General features: G+C 49.2%; 1 protein-coding gene across 2 annotated transcripts in view; it reads right to left on the bottom strand.

Annotated features, from left to right (window-relative positions):
* Positions 1 to 7,827: 7,827 nt before the first annotated feature.
* COL5A1 (collagen type V alpha 1 chain) overlaps positions 7,828 to 24,850 on the bottom strand; it is a 160,034-nt gene continuing 143,011 nt past the window's right edge. The window contains exons 55-66 of one of the 2 annotated variants that reach the window (XM_075112369.1): positions 24,598 to 24,705; positions 24,098 to 24,151; positions 23,948 to 24,001; positions 23,125 to 23,232; positions 22,586 to 22,639; positions 21,856 to 21,891; positions 21,023 to 21,076; positions 20,387 to 20,645; positions 19,844 to 19,956; positions 17,635 to 17,703; positions 13,441 to 13,674; positions 7,828 to 10,622 (exon numbers count right to left, since the gene is read on the bottom strand). In XM_075112369.1, the coding sequence (XP_074968470.1) occupies positions 10,476 to 10,622; positions 13,441 to 13,674; positions 17,635 to 17,703; positions 19,844 to 19,956; positions 20,387 to 20,645; positions 21,023 to 21,076; positions 21,856 to 21,891; positions 22,586 to 22,639; positions 23,125 to 23,232; positions 23,948 to 24,001; positions 24,098 to 24,151; positions 24,598 to 24,705 (1,290 nt within the window). In that variant the 3' untranslated portion in view covers positions 7,828 to 10,475. Of the gene's footprint in view, positions 10,623 to 13,440; positions 13,675 to 17,511; positions 17,581 to 17,634; positions 17,704 to 19,843; positions 19,957 to 20,386; positions 20,646 to 21,022; positions 21,077 to 21,855; positions 21,892 to 22,585; positions 22,640 to 23,124; positions 23,233 to 23,947; positions 24,002 to 24,097; positions 24,152 to 24,597; positions 24,706 to 24,850 lie in introns of both variants that reach the window. The other variant, XM_075112370.1, reaches the window with a different exon arrangement.

Raw genomic sequence — 24,850 nt, 5'->3', positions numbered from 1 at the left:
TGCTGCAGGAGCTGGTGTGTGTGGGGGGTTCCCAGTTACTTTATCTACAGTATTTAACACAAATATTTTGAGCCTGGAGCATCGCTGACCTTATTAACAATATTTACTAGCAAATAGCTGGCTTTCAACCAAGGGTCTCAAAGCCTTTTGGAAACATTTGTTTAATTAATTTACACAACACACAGCAATAGAAACGTCTGTGTTTTGCCAGGCATAAAATGGGGAAATTACAGGAAAAAGATAGGGAGCAAAATATGGAGAAATGTTCTACATCCCCCTCAGCCCTACTAAAAATACTCTCTTAGTGCTTCGTGTTTTCCAGGCCCTGGGAAAACACTAATTCATCCCTGGGGAGTTTGCCTGTGGTGAGCGGAAAGAAACGTTGGGAAGGATTTCTGGCCTCTATTTTTCACCCATTTCAGACTCTATGCTTGAGTATCACTTTTCTTTTCCAGGCAGACCAGTGCCCACCTGCAGCAGTTTAAAGATGGAGGGGGCGGGAGGCAGCAGCATCAATGCTCCAGGGGCTCGAGCAGCGCAGGGTCGTGGGTGCCATACATTACATGCAGGGGTTTCTGCCAGGCCTCCTTCGCAGGCGGGTGACAGGGGACACCAGCAGAGGCGTTTCAGGGTGAGGTGACCCCTGCCTGGTGAAATCCCTCCCGGTGTACGGAGCCGAGCAGGCTCTCCTGCACAGAATAAATGCCACAGTGGAGCTGCCGATAGGAAAGCGATTAACTCGGAGCATAAAACCCATAAGGATGAGAGATGAGAGAAACTATTTGGGACTGAACGTTTTTAGCAAAGACATATGTCAGCACTGATCCTTTCTTCCCTGAGCGCCGAGGCTATGAGCTAAATCGTGCGTTATTTTTGCTCCTTGGCCATAAGCGGACATCGGCCGCGAGGGTCCCCGGGCACCGCAGCACCCAGAGCTGGGCGTGTGGGAGCAATGGATGGGTCCTGCTGTGTCTGTTCGCGCTCGAAGACAGTGGTTCCTACTAAAAACATTTCTATTTTTCAGCGGTAATAGATGGATTAGCAGCTGTTCTGTGCAGCAAAGGCGCTCGTCGTGCGGGCCACAGCAGGTACCAGGCATGCTGCTTTGCTGGGCAGGCAGGCTTTGGCAGAGGCAGCAACTGAAATGCAAAGCAGGAAAGAAAGCAGGGGGGGAAAAAAGAAGGTATTTATATACAATAAATATTTAATACTGCTTAGTGTTTCCTCCTGAAGAAACTTATAGCAGGGATTAATTTTTTACACATTTTTGCCTGCTCCGCTAACGCCCTTCAGCAAGGTTAATCTTTGCCCAATGCAAGTTTGAAAATTAAATCCGCGGTGGTGTACAAACTTCCCATGTAGTTTGATTCAATTTCTTTCATTCGCCACCAAAATGATATATGCATTTCGAATACACAAACGCTTCCTTTCAGAGCAGATAATTCATGAATAGACGCTCCCCTCCTTCCTTCTCCCCCTCTCTCCCTGTTGTGTATCTTAATTAACGTTTCAAGTCTGGCAGCTTTTTGATTTCCGTTTCAACAGGGTCTCTGATCAGCCTGCTTGAAAGGAAAAAACCTTAAAAAGGGACATTTTTTTCTGGTGGCTGCTCCTGCTTTCCTCTGAAATTCAATGTCATGCGGGCAGCAGCGAGGAGCAGCTCCGGGCTGGGGTCTGACCTGCAGCGGGGACGCTTCAGTTCCTGGGGAGACAGGGGCTGAAGTCGGGCACTTTTCCACGCCAGGCTTTGTTCTGGGAGCCCCCAGCAGACATTTGGATGGGAATTATCACTGCAATCCCAAAGAAGCCAAACTCTTCACCACCCTTGTGTATGTGGGCAAGAGACCGCCCGTGGCAGAGGGACCCCACTAGCAGGTCACGGTCCCTCCTCAGCTGCCTGGGTGAAGGTTTTGCACTTAAAGAAAAAAGCACAGTCTGTGCACCTTTTCCCTCTGGGTCCCCGGGCAACGGCACAACCGCAGCGGTCCCCATCCCTGGGGCTGCAGGGCAGCGCTGCAGCCCAGCATCCGCCTTTTGCGGCGCTGGGATCATGGCTTGGCCCCACTAGGGGATGTCCCTGAGGCCAGGCTGGCAGTCGGCACCAACACGATGCTCACCCACCATGGCTGCTCTCTTGAGCACCGCGGGGTGCTCAGGGAAGGGTCCCCCAGGTGCAGCCCGTGGCTCTGCCCTGCCTGAGCCGAGGAAATGGAGAAAAAGGAAAATCTGCCAAGCTAAGGAGCAGCTGAAAAAAAAGCCAAGCACAGTGCAGAAAATTTTCTGCAAAGAAGAACATCTCGTTGTCAAATTAACATATTAATAATTAGGCAGATTGAGAACATTAAGTCCCAACACAGGGCCCAAAGATGGCACATTTGCTCTCTGTGTTCAGCTGTGTCGAGCAGCGATTCCAGGGGTGCCTCCGAGCGTGACAGCCTGTGCCTTACAAGATGTAATTTTAGCGCTTCACAGCTCCCTTAGTTATGCATCTCAAAAAAACAAGCGTGTTGGCTTCTCTCTGAAGGAGAAAACCAGCTTCTTCTTTAGGGTTTTCATGTGTTTGATTTCTTTGGGGTGTTTATTTTTGCTCTGGGCTATTTGAGAAAACCCATTAAATACAAGCATAAATTGCTAAGTTTTGTTTGCTATGAAGGTAGAAACATGCAGGGCCTGCCTGAACTATTGAGTTTGTGCCTCTGGAGAAAATCACTTTGCTGCCGTGATGCCCCAGGATGGAAAAAAATCTGCAGCCGGAGAAGTTACAAGGAATAAATGAAATGGCAATAGGTGCCATAAATAAAACTACAGCACATTAACACACTCCCTGCTTTGGAGATCAAAAACAAAACCAGTTTTCAGTGCTGTGACTTGGGGAAAACCCAGTGGGAGCCCCAAAATCCAGCAGGTTGTTTATGTGCCCAGAGAAGATGTTGTACTGAAGCTCTCCTTGATGGGTGAGGGGAACCTCCATTCCCCACAGCTGGAAGGACCACGGGAGGGATGAGTTAAGAGTAAATTATTTCCAAGGCTGTAACGATCCAAAGGATTGCTCCGTGGGGTTTCTGCAGGATAATCCTGGTGGACCTGAGCTCGGCACTGGTGATTTTGCAGTGACAATCCCCATCGATTGCTAACTGTGGCACAGCATCCTCCTCCTCTGCAGGAGAGGGGGAGACCAGCCCTGGGGGAAGCAGGACAGACCCATTGCGCATCCTGGTGCTTGGCTGTAAGCACTGAATGCCAGGGCTGGCGTTCAATCCTTGTGTTTTCCTGTCATTGCTCAAGTCATGAAGCTGTGCTGTTGTACTCTCTAGTATCAGTAGTGCCTCCTGGTTGAAATCAGAGCTTGGATCAAGCCAGGTGCCTTAAAAAGCATTCAAGTTCTGCTGTTTCGTGCCGTTGCATAACGGCAGGCGAGCAGCACTGGCTAAATGGCGACTAACAGATGTTGAGAACATGAGCCCAGGTTGGCTTCAAAGGTTGCTCTTGCCTGAAAGTAAGAAAAATACACGGAAAGAAAACAGAAAAGAAGGCAAAGCCAGAAGTCCCCACTGCAGTGACATGATGATTTATGGGTAATTACGATAAACCCTTGCTTCCCACCTGCTGCTGTTGCGCTAGGCAGCATGGCAGAGCAGAGGGGGCAGTGGAGCAAAAAGGGAGGGCAGAAGAGGTGGCTGCATCAGATAAGCTTGGATTCAGCCCCGAGCAGCGCCAGGGCCAGATCCTGCCCCACAGCCTGCTGCAGCGCTGGGCAGAGCCCCTGCGTGGGCTGCCCCGGCTGGGTGAAACACAACTTTTCTCTGGAAATCAGGGGTCGGGTCACACAGCACTGGCAAGAACCGGGATTTTTGAGTATTACGGAGACCGAGCAGAGCTGACAGCCCTCGGGCCGATCATTCCCGTTACTGCCGCAAGCTGAGACATTGCTGAGCGCTTCCAGGCATGCCGTGGGCGAAGGGCCCAGGCATCGCTGCCGCCTTCACCCGAACCCCGGCGGAGGATGGGCTGCAATGCTCTTAGCGGAGGGAGAGCAGGCTTGCAGCACCAAGTGACGCCAGAATGAGCCTGATGCGGCTCACTGCTGCGGCAGCGGTCTGTCCTCCTCAGGTCACCCGTGTTAAAATAAAAATTTAAAAAAAAAAAACAGTAATTTGTCTGCTGGAGTGCCTGGCTGGCAGGAGAGCCAGAGCAGTGAATTTGCAGTGGCACAGTTCCTGTGCAAGGTGTTAGAAAGAGGGGATACATTTGACTTGCACTATATTAGCTTTTGCTGGAGACTCTGCTGCTTAATTTACAGGTGGCGGTGAACTGCCAGGAGACATCTCCAGCTCACTTGCTCTTTCTCATAGAAAGTCATGGAAAGGTTGGTTTTATCCTAGAGTTGTGGGTTGGATTAGTTCTAGTCTTTTGATTGAGACATTATTAAAAAAAAAACCGAGTCAAACCAGGCCTGGCTGGGGAGAAGATGCTAGACAAAAAGCAGCTGAACAATCAAAATACCTCTAGCTTGCCTTGTACGCTGCAAAAGCCTCGCTCTACCCGACACTTAAGATATTCACTTCATGCTAAGGCACATTCCTCTCCCCTTCTCACCATAGCCTCCCACTTTGTCTTGCTGTTTCTGTCTTTCCAGGAGAGCTTTAGTCACACTAAGGAAGCCCAATACTTTCTATAAAAGACCCATTCACAGTTTTTCTTCTAGGTTGTTTGCCCAAACTCACCTAGACTACAGGGAGGAAATGCCCAGGATCTGGTCTCTAAATTTAACCATAGCAAACACCACTTTTTTAGCCGTTTTTATTTTTACCAGTCTCATGTAAACACGGTATTTAAGGAGCTAGGAGGAACGTTGCTTTGAGAGACAATAACAGAGCAGGGTGCACCCCAACCAAAGCCGTCGCGTCTTGCGGAGAGCAATCGGCGCGATCACGGCGCGTCCCGGACCGGCAGCGGTTCACGGCAGAGGCGTTGCGTCGCCCCTGGCTCGGGCCGCTCACCTTCCCCACCGGCCCCCGCCCGGAGGAGGAACGTGCCGGTCGCTGGCGGCGCGGCCCCCGGGAGCCGCGGTTGGGAGGAGGCGCTTTGCGCCCTGCCGGGCGGGCGGCGGGGCAAGGCCGTGGCTCCGTCCCAGCCGGCCCCCGCACACCGGCTGCTCCCGCTCAGCCCCGGCCAGGAGGCACCTGCGCCCGGCGCTCCGTCCCGTGCGAGCGATGGGTGTGTGAGGCTGCGTTCCACGGGGCCTCCTGTCCCAAAGATAACCTCTCGGTGGAGTCTTAGGTGGCTAATACATGGCTGAGCTTACGCTGAAGACTCTTTTCTCTGCCCCACCACCTACTCCTACTGATCGCACAGGAATGCGCTGTTTTAGGGATGGCCGCTGCTCCACCAGCTGAAGTGAGCCAAGGGGCTCTGAGAAACAAGACAAGGGAGCCAACAGACACGCAACTAGCATAAGGACATGGGCCCTTTCCTCCAGAACAAGGCTAAAAAATAAACCAAGAAGGAAAAAGAAAAATCCCATTTTACCAACAGAAAGCAAGTCACGCAGCAATTCATGTTTTACCTTAGGGAACAGCCAGGAAGCAAATGTATGCAACCTCCTGCCAGGGTCAGCTCAGGTAGCTGGATGGGAAAACCTCTTCAGGCTTCACCTTCTTTCTTAATACACAGGAGTGCATTAATCCCAGCCTAATTAAGCCTCTACTTGTTAGGAAGAAAGAAAAAAAAAATCCTAGGCCAAGGAAAGCAGACACTGGTAGCCTTACAGCTTCCCCTGCCCGTGCCCCGGCTGGCCCAGCTGCTTCTAAAGGCTGTTGGAAATGCAACTGGGCTCAGCTGCGCTTGGTTAACCCTCACCCCCCACGTTGTACCGGGGGTGGGTGCTGAGCTCGGTCCCCTCGCTCTCCTCGCCGCAGCCCGAGGTTGGCGGTGCAGACCCTGCCCTCGCGTACCACCGCCGAGGCAGGGGAGGCAGCCGCTGCGCTGGGGCCGTGCCCGGGCAAAGCCCCGGCGGTGTGCGTGCGCTTGGGTCGAGCCGTGCCATCCTTACCCCGTCCTCGGAGCGCAGCCGAGCGGTCTTGGGTGCTCACGCTCCGCTTCGATAATCTGCTGCTTTCTGTTTTCTAGCATGGATCTTCCAAAAATTACCTTCCATATTTCACCTGGTAGACAGAGTTATTGCACTGTAGCTCTAGCACCAAATCATAGACGACTTCTACGAAAAGAGGTGAAAAATATGCCATGGCTTCTGTGTCCGGCAGCTCCAGAAACAGTCAAATCCTCGCTCAGATCTCTGCTTTTCCTAATGGCAGATCAAAGCGCCTCTCACAGCGAGACGCCGAGGCATTTGCTCTACGTGTTTGCTGCACCCAGCAATGATCCAGTGCAAATAACAACCGGCAAGTCAGCACAGCGAGGTTAGTTTCACCTTGAAGCATCATCAGGATCTAAGTTAAATCTTTCTAGACAGGTCCAAGTAATTCAAACTATTTCCCGCCAGTTTCTTCCCCCCAGCTGTGGTACCTCTGCATTTCTGGGGTCCATTTGGATGAAGATTAGGCCATAATACCTCAAGATTTCCCCAGACTACTCCTACAGGCTGATTATATACTTAAAGGACTTTGACTCCTTGTCTGAACACCTCTCTCAATCTGAGATCTATCACTAATTACATCCAAAGAAGGAAGGCGAGAGGCTGATGGGACACAAAACTCGGCGTGGTCATTGCAAAGCTCTGTGCCTAGAGGTGGCTTTGTGCACACGTGCCTGTGTTTGCACTGCACGTACCTGCTATGATGCAAATACAGGCAGGTTTTCAAGGCGCAGGCCTCTTCTTGAACCTGCAAACCAGCAGCACCAACCGAATGGTCTTTGCAAGAAGCCCCCGAGAACCAGAACCGTGCAAATCCAGCACCGTGCAAATCCAGTTTGGCAGGCAGATGCGTGCAATTTCTCACCGGTTTCCAGAGGAGCTGTCATCTTCTTGCGAGTCCCTGGAGCAAAACCCGCAGGAGGTAAGGAGGGGATGAGCAAAGCACCCCCCACGTCCGTCACTTCCCCCAGCACGTCCACGCAGCAGCGCCCTGGGGCTGAGGTGTGAGTCTGGGGCTCAGGAGCTCACCAAGAAGCTGGAGAAACGTTGGGTTTTTAACTGAATTGGTCTCGGGGTGAGAAGATCAGCCAAAGCAAAGGCTGCGGTGCCGAGCAAAGACTCCTCGGGTGCCGTTGCCGCTGGGGCGGAGAAGGTGGAGAGCTGGTGGCCATCTGATCTTCACATCCAAGTCCCGGCAACTGAAATCCTTGGGTTGGATTTTTGCAGCGTTGGGTTGATCCAAGTTTCTCACTGAGGGAAAAAAAAAAAAGATTCCAGGCCTGGGAGTTCTCTCTCTGATGGGTTTGGTTTATTGTTTTACAGTATATATTACCTTTAAGCGCTTTCACTGCTCCTCTGATGAACTCTTCAGGCTCCACCGAGCAGAGGGGTCGTGGGGAAATCACGCTGCAATCAACTTCAAGAAGAGATTCACATCACGTTGGTTTAGGTGGAAACAGTAAACTTGATTTATTGAAAAAATCTATTACATTTATTCCTTTATTACACAGGTTTAAAATATTTAAAAATAGCTCTTATGGGCATTACACTTAAATTTTATGACATGTTTATTGGACTTTGAAGAAATGTACAATATGTCATTTGACACTATATTTTAAAAAGGGCCTTATGTACTAAAATTTTTTTCCATAGGTTTTATTTTTCTTATCAACATTTGTTCAAGTCATATATATTAAGGGAGGAGGGAAATAAAATTACACAAAAAGAATGTCTGCAAATACAAGTAGTAATTTTATTGCAATATACCGTAGCTAAGTGGTCCGGGGAAATCGGAACAGTTTGGAGCTCAGTACAATTACAACACTGTGGAATTCAACAGAGGATTTTTTTTTTTTTCTTAAAGCAAAGAAATAAAAGGAAAAATAAAAGAAAAAAGCTCCCTTGATGAAAATTTATAACAGAATCACATGACCTAGACAGACGCACACGTGTGTACATACATCAATATATGGCTTATCTGTTGCAGAGAGGAATGTGCAACCTTTTCTGACCTTCCCACTGTTCCTGGACAAGGCTCTTACCAAGGTGACTGAGAAGCTGAAGTCTCCTATATATTATTATATACTCCTTTTCACTGCTTTGCTGCCGGAGTCTGCAGGTTTTAGGGTAGCACCTTTTTTTTTTTTTTCCCCGCCCTCAAGTGGGGAAAAAAAAATTACAAGAGAACACAACAGAAGGGAGACGGATGGACACGGCTCTCCCAGACCGAAAAGCACCGCGCGGCATCGCCGCTCCCTCCAGCACAGCTTCGCCTCCTTTCCTCGGCTGCTGCTGATCTCTGCTTGGGAAGGAGGGGGGAAAAGACATCATATATAGGCTTTTCTTCACAGTAAATGTGATATCTTTTCCTTTACGGTGAAAGACCCCCCTTGGCTCAAGCGTTGCTGTAATACTCCAGGCCAAATAATAATTAAAAAAAAAACCCCACCCTGCAACATCTATTTTCCAGCTGAGAGATCTAAACAAGGAAAACGGCCAGGGAGAAAACAAACAGACAAATGGAAAAAGAAGATGGTGTCAGCAGGTTGCGAGCTGAAAATGCTGCATGGAACAAAAGGAAAAAAACAAAGCCATCCTGGCAGAGCCACCACGGGAAGACCAGGAAAACTGCAGACTCCCGGGAGCGCTCGGCGGGCAGGCGCCCACACGGCTTCAGCATCACGTCAGGACATCCACCAAACACATAAATTAGCACCACAAACATTCGGCGACTGAGCACAATCTGGTACGGTCACCACCGCGTAAAATGCACGAATATTCTTGCGGGGCAGAGGGGGGGAAGAAAAATAAAAAAAGACGTAAGCAAATTTAATACTGTTTCTACACGGACCGCATAAGCTACCGCAATACAATGAAGGAAAGGAGAGGGTCTTCTACACAACAAATATGCAGGTGGCATGCATTTATAATCAAAGGCCGTAGCAAAAGCCTGCAGTGTTGGAAGTGGCTAAAAAGCAAAGGCTGGTGGGAAATTGGCCAATGGCAGGGTATCACCAGTGTTGTATTAGTCATTCAAATAGATAGCACCACAGAGAGACACATAAAAATAAAAAGCACCTTTTTTTTTGTTTGTTTTTTTTTAATACACTTTATATTCAGAGAGGACAAGTGAATTTCCCCTGCCACGGCAATTTGCCACTGGGAATGGATTTTTTTTTTTAATTACTATCATTATTTTAAAAGAATGCTGAAGGAAAAAAGAAAGAAGAATTAATTTAAAAACATGTACGTTAAGGTAAGCAAGTGTATAAAAAGGCAGAGACTCAAAGCAGATCCTGCTTTTAGATCAGGGATGCGTAGAAATCTTGTTAAAAGGTGGCTTTCATTTCCTTATTTTGAAGCAAATCATTCCAAAAAGGCATCTGTGGCTCAGGGGGCTGGTTTGACACTCCTTGGGCCCTCATCCTGCAAAGACTCATGCCTGGGCATAACTCCAAGCCCCGCCGGATCCAGGCTTGGCGTTGGGAGGAGGCGGGAGCAGTGGGGACGTGAGCTGGCCGTCTTTGTTCCCAGGTGGATGCTTGGCTGGGATGGTGGTGGGAGAGAGGGTGGTTTTAGTACAGACAAGGTCACATGCATGTTTTGAAGCCAGAAAACATTTAAACATTTAAAATAATATACAATACAAATATTTACTTACAAACATACAAAAATATAAGCACCTTTAATACATGGCAGAGAGATGCCCAGTGTGACTTTTAGCTATCAAATTCACGGGGTGAGATTTTGTAAAATGTAGAATTACACGATTCAATAGAGATCCTAAAAATTCTGGAAATGGCCATGACCTCTGCTTGCTAGAGCCGATCCAAATCTCATGGAAGTCAACAAAACGCCTCCGATGAGCTTCGGCAGGGTTTGGATTGGAGCCGGGACTTCAACGTCAAGCCGAACGCAGGAGTTTCAAGTTTTTTCCATTTTTCCTTAGAAACAAACACACACTAATGTATAGACAAGTGCTCGGTATTGCTTCGTTGCGAGAAGTCGTCGTCTTTGATGGCGGCGGGGTCTGCTCGGTGGCTGTGGAGCAGCAGCGGTGGGAGCCGCGGGGGCGGCAGCGCGGGGACAGGTCTCCGGGCCACGCGTGCGGCGGTCGGTCATGCGACTCTGCGTCTGTCGCGGGAACGGTCCTCTCGGTCGGCGGTCGGGTGGGTGTGGGCGCGGGGGCGCGGAGGAACTCGGGCGAAACGAGGAACAAAACAAAACGGAAAAAAATAACCCATCGCTGTCCAGTTTCAGAACGTGCATGTGACAAGGAATTCTTTTTTTCTTATCTTTTTCTTTTTTTTTTTTTTAATTAATTAAATGGCGCAATGAGGTTACGAGGTTGCTCATTTGGAGACTAGTTTTCAGGTGGCTCTTAGCCCATGAAGCAAGCTGGTCCCACCTCGAATCCAAATTTCTGTGACGCTTCTCCGAAGTCATTGAACATGATGTCGACTATAGGTACTTGCTCTACTTTGGGTGTGTTGATTTCCAGGATAGTCTTCTGATAGCCCTTCTTTGCCTGATGGGGAGAAGAGGGAGAGAGAGGAGCTCTGATGATGCCTCCAACCCAACAAGCAGCAAGTTATCGTGAATAAGCATTCACTGGTCAAGCTGGGAATATAGCGATGAACTCGCCCAGGCGTTTTCTGGGCTGAATTAGAGGCACCCAGCACCCAAACTCATACTTGCCCTGTGGATTTAGCAAACATGCTCTCAAGTGGGACGACGACCACTGAGCAACCCCCTGGGAGATGACCAGCCCTAGCCCAGACTTTGGAGCAGAAGAAGCTGCTGCCACGTAGATCAAAAGACACTAACTCCGCTGTCAGCACATCTCAGAGCTGGCTCAGGAGCCTGGTAAAATTGTTGTGGCTGTGGTATAGTTGTTTTGCCTCCCTGAGGACACGCATGGGTTGTTGAGCAAATTTGAGCGATTTAATTTGAATATATTAGTTTGACTATTATCCGAGCGCTACCGAAAAGATCACATTTAAAGTTTGATGGAATTCGCAAGGTGATGTTGTCTTTTTATCGTGCCTGGTAGCCATAGAGTTATTTCCGAAATATAAATAATTATTAGAGGAGCAGAAGTGCACCCGAGGGCATACAAAGCTGCACAAACAAGTGAATTTATGGAGCAGCTTTTGGCTCTACCTTACCCTTTAATTTGTTTGTCTCAGAAGAATACGCTATATCACAGCTACTGAGAAAGGGCTGTAAGATCAGGAAAAAACCACATTCAAATAACGGCCCAGGCGTCAGCCCTGGAGACCCGCCGGTGCCGGCTGCAGCAGCCTCCCTCACGGCCGGAGCGTGGGCCCTCCCAGGACCTCGGCAGCGGTGCCGTGTCGGGCAGCACAACCTCATCTTTCCACACGTAGGACTCAATCTCAAATACCCTGCTTGTAGTTTGGGGAGGATGTCCTACCAGGGTACCAGAGACGGTACAGGAACACAGGAGATGCAGAGCCTCTTTCTGCAAGGCTGCGATAAGCTCCCCTAGCATATTTTATCTCCTTTTTACAGCCTGCAGGAACGTCCCTAGCAGAGAGGAAGGACTGGGGCACACCAGTTTGGAAGTGGTGCCCGAAGCTCTGAGCCAGGAGACGACGTCTCTGTGCCCCACCATCGCACCGGGGCTCACTCAGCCTCTCCTGGTGCTCCCACGCCGCGGGCGCCTGTTGCTCCCACTGCTTTAGCTCTTGCCACAGTCATTTATTTGCAACACTGAGACGGGCTGTGCTAACAGCCGCCTGTAAGAAGCAACCAAGCAAATAAGCTCGAGGGAGCTTTCCATGCAAATATCCCTCGTTAGGGAGAGGAACGCAGGGCTCCTGAGCCAAACCACTTAAACCAAAAGGGTTTTCATCAGGCACATCTACCTTAAAATGTGTAACGTGTGACCGTACAGCATCCCTGAGACTTAGGAAAGGAAAGGGAGGGGAGGGCGCTTTCTACCGAGGCCACGTTATGTTAGCAGGAGATATGAAGTACTTGAGGATAAACTTCCCCACGCGGCTTCTGAGTGTTTCCAGAAGCAGGATGGATGCCCTTTCCCTCTCTGCAAGAGTGTTAAAAGAAGTGATTCTAATCTGATTTTCCCCGTTGCTCCTACAGTAAAACACGTGCATGTGCCAGAACGCAACCGCTTTCATCTCAAATTATGTGGAGGGCTTTTTCTGTCAAACATCTCAATCTTTCCCTCCCATGGGCTTCAAACACTGCAGTTGCAGAGGGCGAGAATTATGCACGCTTTTGCACCAGCAAGTTGGGTCTCTAAATAAATGCAAGCAGCTCCTGCTTTCCCAAATTTTTAGCTCCTGAGGGCAGATTTTTCAGAGCTCAGTCCCGAATCGGGCATCCAACAGAAGGAGGCAGAAGCAAAGGGAGGATGCTGGGCCCTTTTGGAAACTCTGGCTGTTGCTCATGGCCAAAGCGAAGGCGAAGAGCAGCGCGGGCTGTGCTGGGAGAGGAGGGCTGCAGCATCACGCCTGCTTCTGCGCCTTGGGCAAAAAAGTCATGGGGGAGAGAGCTCAAGAGAAAGATGCTAAAAGTCACATTTGAAATGGGAGCAGAGATGCAAACCTCTGTCTCCCGCGCCCTGTAGCATCATCTCATTTTGCTACAGGGAGTCAGGCCTTGCTTTGGCTTGTCCTTTCCCAAGGGCACAGGCAGCTCCTGCGAGGAGCCGGGCCCTGTGAGCACAGAGCAAACCGAAGCGCCGTGCTGGGGCTCCTCTGGCACCTCAGGGGATGCTGGGCTGGAGCTGGGCGCTGCAGCCAGCCTTGGGGCGATGTGGTGATGCACCCCCGCGCCCAGCACAGCCCAGAGCCCTCCTGGCACGCTGCAGAAAAAGCCCAACCAACCCAATGCCAAACCCTTAATGCTTTGCCTCCACGATTTCCTGGAAGCAGTTAAAAAATTATCATCAAAGCCTGCAAAACTCATATGCAAGCGGGTGTCATGGCTTGCCTCACCCTGTGTGATTAAACAGAGTAAAAGCAAAGGCAAGGGCAACATTTAAAAGCAACTGGTGGTTTTAGGCAGGTCCCCCCCTTTATGCACAACCGGAATAAAGCACATTAATCTGTTTTCTAGAGGTGCTGCAGCTTCGCCTGACCTTGAGTGGAATCATGTATTCCCAGCATAGGGAGGAACAAGCTCAATGTCTCCCATGATGGGGACAATCCTCAAGGCAACTACATCAACAGGCACACGGAATTTGGAGGCGATTTGCTCCAAGGCAGACGCTGCTGGACAACCAGGGGAGGGGGACGGACACCTCCAGCAGCGACCCCTTTAGCAGGGGCTGCCCGAGACCAGCTCTGCCCACGTACCGCGCAGCCGTCGAGGGTGGCTCGGATGTAGGGGTTGTTGTCGTAGGACATCTCCTCGTCGTTGGAGCCCAGGAAACGGATGGCCTTGTCGTAGCTGTCGGTGGTGGCGTCGTGCCAGGCTACGGACTGGTAGCAGTTGTAAGTGATGTTCTGGTGGGCCGAAGCACTCAGGAGCCGGAGGAAAGTCATCTGCACCACTCCGATGGGGTTCCCGTCCGAATCCACGTAGGAGAGCTACGAGAAGGGGGGAAAGGGAAACACTGGGCAGTGAGGGGCAATGCAACACATCTGGGCGGGCTCTGAGGACCACCAGTCTCACCCATCTTTATTATCCTGTGTGTGGGGCTCAGTCTCGCCACCCCACCGGGGCGCAGACACTGCTCCTGCCACGCTCTGGTCCTCCTGCAGCCAGGGCATGGCTACCGAGAGCAGTTTATTTCTCTTGCTGGTTGTGAGCTAAACAAATTAAAGCTAATGCAGGGTAGGAGGCGAAAGGAAAGGGGGATTTCAGCCCCGGTTGCAAACAGGTGCAGTGCTAAGCAAATCTGGGGATGTACATCTCAAGTTTAAGCCAATACTGAGCATACTTCTCCAGCTTTTAAAAAGAGGAGAGAAAGCAAATTTCTGTAAGGGTTTTGGGCTTTATTTTTCTGTCCTATTTGACAGGATTTTCTGACTGCTGTGGATATTTTGTTTTGCACACACTGGGGTATTTCCCATTCGTTTTTCCTGGGCACCAACACGCTGGCTTGTAAGCAATCTTTGTTCTTAATCTGCAGCGATCCTGTTCCTGCTGATAAGGGCTCGTGCTGCCTTGGTCAGCAAAGCTACGCTCAGCTAAAGGTAAAATGCCTTTGCTGCCCTTAGGGCATGTCATGAAACACAGAGCTGCGCTGGCACAGGGATTTGCTCCATTCTGCACATCAGGCTCCTTTTCCTCCTTGGAGGAGAACCGTGTCTAGAAATATATTTCTGCAAAACACGGTTTATTGAAACCCACCTCCAGCACTTTGGGGATTCAGGACTTTCTGGGACTTTCTCTCGTACCCCAGCAAGGAAGCAAGAGCACAGAGGGACAGCTGGTTTACACGTATAAACTAACTTTACTTCAGGTGGCATCTCCAGCCACGGCCAAGCTACCAGAGCTGCTGTTCATTGCTATCCTCTGTGAAGAGTGGGTTTCTTTAGAAATGACCAGGAGAAAAATACAGGCACACAAAGAGCGCAGTGTTCTTCGAGGTACCATGAAACATCGGTGCAAGCTGCAAACAGTAGAAGAGATTCATAACCAGACAATAAAATAATGAATAAAAAGATAATAAAAATAAATAAATATACCAACCGCTTGCCGGGATACTGTTGCGCCGTCCTCCTGAGAGTTAAATATGACTGACCATGAGAGTGCCACACATGCCAGGAGAAGAGCTACCAGAAAACCACCAGGACGTGGAAGGAGAGGGACCCAAAACGCCAACTACTTGGCACACACCCAGTGACACGTGGCGCTACTGATCTGCAGGACCCACTTCTCTTATTCCTCTCATTTGTTCTTATTTCAAATCGGTGCTTGGTTTGGGAGCCTGACTGCTTGTTAAGGGGTCTCGGCTGCTGTTCTGTCCCTGCAGACTGCGTGAAGCCCTGTCCCAGCTTCGCAACCGGAGCCACTGGGAACCGGCTGCGTGCGTAAGGCTTGCTCGCGGGAACACGGTTTTGCAAAAATCAATCCTTTCCTGTTTTCTCTGTGATAGTATTTCCCTGTGGCAGATGCCATATGGCTATGAAGGATAACAGGAGAGGATGGGTGGCAGGCCTTGTTAGAGCTACTGGGAATTGTGTGTAACACACAGAAGGAAAGCAGGGTCCAGAAGAAAACATCTGCAACCCTTTTATCCCTCTAAATGCAGTTTGGCTGTATCGTGAGAAATGGTAAGGAATCAGCTCCAAGTGCTCTGTGTCATTGATTAATGATGGTGCAGAGACATCAAAACAAGACGGTTTCTTTGTATTTCATATTTACTCTGTCCCTCTTACTTGAGATATCCCCAGAAGAAAGGCAAGCGCCGTCACGGTTGCACACCTCGTGCAGGCACCGGGATTCATACCGAGCCCCCCACGTTAACAGCCTGCGCTCTCAGCAGTGCTGAGCAGCCACGTGGAAATCTCACCCTCAGCTCCGGGGATCCCCATGGGCTCAGGTCCCCCAGGAGACCGTGCTTGGGCGGTGTGGGAAGACACCAGGGACTTTCTCCGGGGAGTAGCAGGAGCAACGCTGCACCCAGAAGGGAACTCAGACTCATTCATCCTGCCTGTCTACACACAGATTTCAAATAATCTTGCATCCAGGCAAATCTCTCCCCAATTTACCAGCCTCAAAGCTCTAAATACTGACTGGGGCAAAATGAGAGGTACTTTTAGAAAAAAAAATTAAAAATCAAACTTTACTTTTATGACTTGTGTGTTTAACAGATTTGTGGTTTGCTTAGGCAGGTCTTCTACGTGCTGGTGGCTTTTTTCCAAACAGAAAATGCAGGACAGGTAAAAAAAGCAAGAAAATAGCAACACAGAAAGATGGAACAAAGGGCTCCAAGTAGCACTGAAATTCTTCTTTAAAAAATGGGCCCTAAGCTATAGGTTGGCAATTCAGCCTCTAACATTGCAGATAAACAGACTGGGGAAAAAAAAAAGCAGAGAAGATGGAGAAATGGAGGTAGTTGTAATATTAACTGATGAAGTGCTCTGTAATTAAGCTATGAGGAGTTGCCCTCCAAGGAGCTACGAGGCTGAAGCCTTGGCTTTGTGGCCTTACTCGATGATGCAGAAAAGCTGCAGCAGCCATATCCTTCTTGTGGGCAGAATCAGAGCGAACGCGTTTAGTGGCAATGAAATGCGGCTTAGGAAAACAACGTGGCGATTCTCTTTGTTGTTTGCCTTTTAAGGTGGAAGTTCGGGGCACTGCAAGAAACCTCGGCCCTGGGGGAGGGTGACTGCGCGAGGCAGCTCGGCACGGTTTGTCAGAGCATCTCCTGCTTTCAGGGGCAGGTCGGTTTTATCCGCTGAATATTTCCTTCTTCCCTAATTCTCCTGATTTGACTGAGCTCATTATCCGCATCCCGCTAATCCTACAAGAATTGATATACACGCAGAAGATTTCTGTTGCTTAAGGAGACCTGGCTTACGCTAATCAGCTGCTGCTCTGACATCCCTGACCAGGGCTCGGGCTCTGTGGGAGCATCGATCCACAACATGAATGTCCTGTTACAGGACAAAACACCAGAGCTTTTCCTCTGTTTCACACGTTCCTGCCTCGCTTGCTTCCTGACATCAAACACTGTTTGACCTTACGACAGTTGTTCTCCCTTGAAAAAAATCCTTAATTTTGACTAAGTCAAACTCCTGCCCACCAGGCTTGGCAAGCACACATGGCTTGAAATCTTCCTTTAAACCAATAACTTCATGTCCCCCAGGCTCTGGGGGTGCTGTGGGAGCCCCTGATGTGGCTCATCTCCAGCATGGGAGACCAAACGCATCCTTTGGGGAAAACCTGCCCCAGACCAGAGCTGTGCAGATTCACCACCTTCAGCCTGGGTACCAGCAAGCACAGGCTGCGACAGCACTGTGCCCGGCTCCAGGCTGAAGCATCACGTTTGGGGTCTCAGCTCTCAGGATAAGGCTAAACTGCTGGGGGAGAGCAGCACGGGGACACCCAGTTTGCCCTTGCCATAATAGGAACTACTTAGGAGACGGGAACAGCCCTCCTTGCAGGATGCCGCCCTCCTGCCGTGCTTTGCAGAGACAGACCTGCAGCAGCCCCAGCTCTGCAGGGTCCCCCAGCACATCAGCGTGTCCCCTTCCAACGCAGGGGAAAGCTCGTCAGCTGCTCCTGGGTTTCCAGTCAAGCGGACTGGAAGCGTCCCCATTGGGTTTTGTTTCTTTTTCAGTATTCCACCTTAAATGTTCTTACTGCGACTCATGATGGTTATTAGTCCAGCATGCAGAGTGCAACAGGTCTGGCCATACCAAAGCAGATGACGTGCTCTGATTCAGACTAGAGGGCCGAGGTTAGCCACTTACCAAAGACCCCCGCTTGTATTGACTATACCATGTGGAAGGCTGTTCTTTGGGCCAACGAGCCATTTTACTCTGTAAAATATGACACGGGTTAAAGAAAACAGAAAGCACCAAGATGCATCTTACCAGTTTACCGCGCTTGAATTCACTGAACCAGGAGCCTGGGTTTTCCTTTGGCCAAGAAGTAATTCTAGCCTAGTTTGTGGACGGCAAAGAGGAAAGAGAGAAAAAAGAAATAAAAAAAAAGTTACATTCAGTTCCACAAGCAGAGTCTGCGTGTCTTATTGAAACTGTCCAGCTTCCTTTAAAATGTTTTCTTAACCTTTATACACGGGTAACAAGAGCAGTCGGCAGAGCCCTGGGGTGCCAGCAGCCTCCCAGGCAGAACGGGACGGCGGGAGCTGCCCTGGGTGCGCAGCGCTGCCTCGGCACCAGCCTCCTTCGCTAAGGGCTAATGATCTCTGCCTCCTTGGATGCAAAACCAGCAGTGCAGGCTATCGGCAGGAGAGAGCAAAGGGAAGATAGAGGGGGAGAAAAGGAAACATCGATGGTAAAAGATCCATTGATCTCCATGGGAGCGCTGGGGTGGAAAAGCAACGCTGATAACGGAGGAGGCTGCCGTCACTCTAACGTCAAATCCAGATGCTGTGGGGCTGGGAAGGGCAAAGAGTGTGATGAAGGAAAAGTCTCTGCCTGCCTCCTGTGTTTGTGCAGCAACAAGGTACAGCACAGGCAGCGCATCCTCTGCAGCCAGTGCTGAACCATCACCCATGATGGAGCTCCCATTACCTGGAGCGACGCAGGAGGTGACCTTGACAAGAAATGAGCTGCCAGAGCATCCTTTACGGCAGCCCTTTCTAAGCAGCTGAATCACTTTTTCTAAGTCAGGGCACCAGGAAGGAGTGTGGCTGCCGTCTGCTCCCTTACCCTCCCACAGGCTCCCTCGCTTCTGCTGTAAATCTCTCCAAAACCAACAGCCAATGTATATGCAGGCGCCTTGGGATCGTCCTTTCCTTTCTTACTGGAAAGGAAACCATAAACCATGTGAACCGTAAAGTGAGTCAGTGTGTTTCTGCTGTATTAAGGATGGAGTGAAAGGGGATATGGCTTAAACTCTGCTGTGCCTTATAATAAAACCACTCAGCCAATACTTAATGCTGGTCTGGTAGCGGTTTTCATTATTCTACATGGAAAAAGAGCGGGCTGAAGGTTTTTCTTATTTATGAATGTAATGCAAAAGTGTAGCACAAGTTGCATTTGAGGAGCATCGCAGCCTGCTGCCAGAAAAGCAGCTCCTCCACAGTGGATGAGATGGGGCCAAAGAGCCACTTGCAGAGTCAGCACGGCAGGAGTCGGATCATGGGCAGGCTCCGCTTTTTTAGCTGTCAACGTTTTGAGGAGAGCCATGGCAAGTTAATGCAAAGGAGGCGAAATCCATCTCCTATTTAAACAGCCCTAACAAAAACTCAAGGAAGGTTTATGTTCCATGTTATTTGTCCTGTGCTGGCACATATTTCTGGTGGATGAAGTTCGGCAGGCAAACGGCTTCCACTGGAGCGAACAGCTTTGTCCGCACCTTAACCCAGCTGGAGCACAACTGTGACACTGAGAGCACTCCCCCAGGCTGCTTTGCAAGAGTTTCTGCTTGGCCAGTGCAAGAGCTGGTCCCAAGGCATCAGGGGGAGCGGCTCCAGAAAACAGAGCACATGGACACGGGACAAAAATGATGAGCATGGTTGAGCTAAGCACATCATTACACAAAATAACTTGATCAACCTTGTGCATCAGGTGCCAGGAAGAGCACTGAGGCTACTTGCAACCATTTAGGCAACCAAATACCCACAAGAAACACCAGAAAAAAATGACAGGAGATAAATATGTGTCTTCCTTGCCTGAAGGCACAGTAAGGGCGGAGGAATCAGCGGTGCTTATGCACGCAGACAGAGGAGTGGCAGCACGGCTGCAGGAGGGAAGGCAAGGAATGAGTTAAACGAAGCTCACAGGAGCTGCAGTTCCTGCACCAACAGACACTTCTGCCTTTGTAAAGCAAAGTAAAAAAAAAAAAAAAGGTTTTAGCATTTATTATGCCTGGGAAATCATCAAAGGCTTGTCCCAAACCACGGTTTAAAACTGACTTACTCAAAGAAATTCTCTTTGTAAACCTACCCCTTATTATTTCAGAAGGCAACGTTGCGTAACAAAGAAATATTCTGGATCTTTAATTCTTACTTGCTATTGTCCAATTCTCCTTAAACTGACTCTAAGAATATTCATATTAGGAAACAACCTTATCACTGTGATATAGAGGGGAAAAAATAAAGTTGTATGGACTTACTCCTTCAGATTTCTTATCAGGGAAGATGCAAGTCTCTCCACCAGCTGTGAAGTTACAGTAAACTTTGAAAGAGTCCCTGGAACATCCTTGGTTAGGATCAACCCAGTATTCACCTGGATGCACGAGAGGGAAGACAAGGGAAGAAAGAATCAGCACTGTGAAGGAAGAGTGACGGGCACTTCAGCAACCATCCTGCCAGGAATGTTTCTTCTCTCTCATAGGTGACTATTTATATGCATTTTTTGGAAAAGTGGTTATGTTCGGATCCCACGTAATACTGTGACACCTTAAAGGAATAGCTCTTTTGCATTATATATCCCCATTCTTAGAAGAGAATAGAATACTTCAGCTGGAAGGGAACTACAACAATCATCTAGTCCAGCTCTTCTCTATGTATTCCTTCTTTATCAGCCACATTCCTCACGAGGCACCAGGGCCAGGGACTCCCCAAATTACTTCTCTTCCTGCATTTGCTGGAATTCACTGTGTGGAGCTGGGAAACCCCCAGTGTTTTCCCCACACCCCCTCTGTCCCGGGACACACCGTCTGGGAAATCGGGGTGGCAGAGCTGCAGATCCTTGCAGGTACGCGCTGGGTTATGTTGAGTGCCCAATGGATGCTTCATTTGCTCAATTTCCAGTTTCAAGGAATTCAGCGAGCCAAAAATTTCCTCCATGCCATCTGCATAGTCCATGTAGTTGTCGGCATTTCCATCGTCCACCAGCTGGCTGGCGTCAATGTTTCGCCTGGTCCTCTTGGAAGACTGGATGGGCAGCGGCTGGATGACTTCTCCAGGAGGACCCTGATTTGTGCGTAAAGAAGATACAACTTCTCATTGCATATTCAGTGGGGAAGAGACAGAAGAGGTGGCTAAAGCAGCCACCAGCGCTGAGAAGCAGCATCACGAGATACACACTAGACATGTAGAATACCCGTGATGGTACTGATGAAAACCCTGGCCATCAGGCTTGAACATTGGGTCCATCCTCTCTTGCCATCTTCCCACTAGTACCTTCTCCTTTCACATCCTGCTTTCTTCCCCAGCATCTCTAAGAGATGCCAACCCATTGCTAGGATTCCTGGTACACCAAATCTTTGTCCAGAAATCTACTTCCTAACATTGCAACACTTATTAAATCTGAACCTCGTTTCACACTTCATGTAATGGGTTCTACTTACAGGAGGCCCTGGGGGCCCAGGAAGACCCGATTCACCCTTTGGACCTGTTGGACCCTGGGTGGAAAAAACAAGGGAAAAACATATGAGTCACTCAGGGAAAAAGCACTTGTCACTTACATCCCAAACATCATTTCTTTTAATAGTCTGTTGTGGCAAAAACTTTCTTCCTGTCCCTCCAGGCACACAACAGGAGTCTCTCTGCACCCCCCAAGAAAACTGTTTAGTCTGGTTATTTTTGATGCTGGGGTAAAAGAAAAGGCCGGTCAAACGCTCGGGGTTAAAGAGTCAAACTTTGCTTAGGCTTTCTGTAGAGAGGGAAGGATCTTCCAATGCATGAAAATGTTAACTCTCAAATCAATTCAACAGTTTTATAAATCAAATAAAATCTTTAAATCAAGAAAACATTGAATTCTGTATGGGAAAAACACATTAGGAAGTTGCTCAAGAGGAATTTTTAGCTGCCTGCACAGGAGATCTGTAACATGAAGCTTGCTTCAGTGTCGCATTTCTCACCAAGTTCTTCGCTTTTCCACCTCCCGCTTCACAGTCTATTTTTAATACCCTCCGCTTTACAGCAGTAGTTTTTCTCCTAAAGACTATGCACTGGATTCCTCCTTACGATCATTGCTGCGCTGATGCTCAATGAAGTACAGTGCGTACAACAGAAACCTTTCCCAAACATAATTTCTGGGCTTAGACAGCCTGAAAAGGCTGCATTTGCTATAGTGATCTTTGGCTAATTGCCTTAATGCCACTGATGTGGAGGAGTCGCAGCAGGTTATGCACTTAATAAGAGATCCTCAGCCTCTTCGTTTAACAACGTCTATACTCACTGATGATCCTTTAGCACCTTTGGGACCAGGTGGACCCTGTATAGAGAAAAATACAGAAAGGAGTCAGTACGTTTCCTAGCAGAGGAGTCAGACTCTCCTCGGAGAGAGACAAAGTAGTGTTACACAAGGTGGTTTTTTTTAATTCACTTCCTTTCTGTTTCCACTTTTCGCATCCACTTGAGTTTGGTGTTGCTTTTATTTGCCAACGTACAAAAAGCTTTTGTATCAGACCGATCTGTGTCAGCGCTCCGCACTCCTGCCCCGATGGGGACTGGAAAAGCTGCTGTGTGATTACTGTAACGCGGGGCTGACCCTGGCTCCGTGCTACGGACACCCAGCAATAGCAAATGCTGGTTGCCCAAGGGTGCAGGCTGCAGCCTTTGGGCACCCAGTGAAAAAAACAAAGCAAATAGCAAAATGTACCAAAAAATCACCATGTGATTGTAAATAGCTCAAAGTAAGGGAGAGCGAAACAGGGTGGGCTAATTTCCCTGCCTCGATCATGCCGTGCCCCCTGTCCCCATCTCTCAGCTCACGTGTCACCCCCCAGTACTCCCACAACTCATTCAACTGTTTTTAATGGGCTCAGCTGGGTAAACCCATTCCCATCAGCATCCTCATACAAGGTCAGGCCAGAAAGTCTGTGCTGGGTATATCTGGGAGCACCAAGGTGACTCCAGAAGGACTGTGTAGCTCCCGTGGAATTCAAAGGTAATTATTTGCCACGTACCGGTAATCCTGGTGGCCCTGGAGGCCCGATTGGTCCAGAAGGACCTGTGATACCCTGAAAAATAAAAGCAGAACAACATTGACTTGCGTGCAGCAGTGCCGGCCTACAACTGCACAACTAACATCTGCTCACAGAAAACCACCCGGTTTTGGAGGACTCCACTCAAATCTGGAGCTTTAACTGTTTTTTAAGAGTGTGCATGATCCAGACAAGAGCATGACCAGGGCATCTCATTTCTCGTTTAGGCACACAGTTTTAAAAATCAGCCCTCTAGATGCATATTTAATATCACCATTCCTCCAAGTCTATTCAGCTCTTTTCATGTGACCCTTGAGAATCCCCTTTCTACTAAAACGGGTCATTTTGGGACATCTCTACATTTCACATGTAGAATAAACCACATAAATATAGAAAATATTCCTCAAAAATTAGCAAGAGTCTTCTGCCAGGGTTGACTCTCTCCTATGCCATACCTGCTCAAGGGCAGCAAATCCCACAGCTCAAAAGCACATTCCATGAAGGTATTATTGAATATTTACCTGCTCTCCTTTGGGTCCTGCCGAGCCCTGGGGGCCTGGGAGACCTCTGTCACCCTTTTCTCCCTGCTCTCCTGGCGGTCCAATAAGACCAATTAAACCTGGATGACCCTAGGGGAAAACAGCAGATGTTAATTACGATCTCTCACCAGAGGTAACCGAACGCCAAAGCTACCCAGCAAAGACATTTCTAGACACAAACCCAGATTATCCAAGGTGACAGGAGTTTGTAGCTATCCCTGACAACTGGACGTGGCAGAGCAGAGAAAAGCACTTTTTGCAACAGAAAATGCTACCAATATAGAAGCAGAACTGCTGCACTGGACCGCGTGCTCATTTTGGGTGCTAATGCATATTACATTAATTTCTCCAAGACTGAGGATCCTGCCCTAAAGCAAGCCCGGGGTCTGCCCCTCCCGATGCCCTCTGCTAAAGCGCCTGTGTTCAGGCAGCCCCGACAACTGGAGCTGCCATGGACCGCAAGGGCCATCGTAGGGGAGTGCAGAGATTCAGACCCTCCACGTCGCCTCGCTGCCATCAGTGCTGGTGAAACGGGGATGGAGAAGCCAGCCTTGGATCCAGACAGGCAGCAGCACGTTCTCACCCACAGCGCAACCCGGTCCATCCCTTGGGCCACACTCACAACTCTCCATCCCTCCTTTAAAGATACTCCCAATGCTTCCAGAGCACGACAGAGAGCGTACGGGGCTTGTGGCGCTCCTCAGCCTTGCCATGCCAGCTGCAGGACTCCTCTACAATGACATTTTCCCCTGCACCCAAGCACAGACATCAGGTCATGCAGCAAGACAGTGTGTGGCATTCTCACCTTCTCCCCTTTAGGACCAGAGTCTCCTTTAAGACCAGGCAAACCCGGTGGACCCTTTGGAATGAAGGGGAAAACAAGAGAGAGAATGAATTCATGTAAAATGCATTATTCCATTTCAAAAACTCATCAAATTTGATGGTCTTGACATACCATTGGGCCTGGAGGACCATCTGGGCCAGGGGATCCCGGAAGACCTTGTTCACCCTGTAAAACAGTGCAATTCCCTCAAACCCGTCATTCATGACAGCAGCGCTCCCAGCTGGGATTATTCAGACCATTCACCCATCCTCATCCGGTCCCTGTGCCAGGGAACGTTTGTCCTGGCTTCTCGCAGGTGGGTAAAGGCAATAGGATTTATGTTCCTTTCATGCTCAAATTTCTACTGGAAAAGGGACTTTGCAGCTCATGGAAATGTTACCCCAGAGAGTGGGTGAGCAGAACCAACACTCAAACAAAACATGCTGCGAGATGATATTCCTCATTATATTATTTCCACTAAAGAAGTTTTAGTTGCTGTCAGGCATTTCAGCAGAGACAGACCACTACGCTGGGAGAAGGGCATCCTCCACGGCAGGTGGGTTACGGTAAAGCACAGGGAACAACCCTACTCAGAAGCTTTCTTGGGCTTTGCTCAGTTTGGGAATACTCACAACTGGACCAGGAATTCCTCGAAGGCCATCGGGGCCGGGCTTCCCTGGAGCACCTTGGGGACCAATTGGGCCAGTCTTCCCAGGAGGTCCTTCCAAACCAGCTTCACCCTAGATGCAAGAGGCAGCATGGTTTAATTAGCATTGGGGCATCAAATGACCTCAGATACTCTGTGGCTGCTGCCAGGATTGTCACAGAGTGAATGCAGTTCCATGCAAAGCACGTAAAACCTTCTCTTCATTGATTTTCCTACTG

This window comes from Phalacrocorax aristotelis, chromosome 17 (genome assembly GCF_949628215.1).
Source record: "Phalacrocorax aristotelis chromosome 17, bGulAri2.1, whole genome shotgun sequence".
Lineage (NCBI taxonomy): Eukaryota > Metazoa > Chordata > Aves > Suliformes > Phalacrocoracidae > Phalacrocorax > Phalacrocorax aristotelis.
This window is presented reverse-complemented; position numbering and strand designations above follow the sequence as displayed.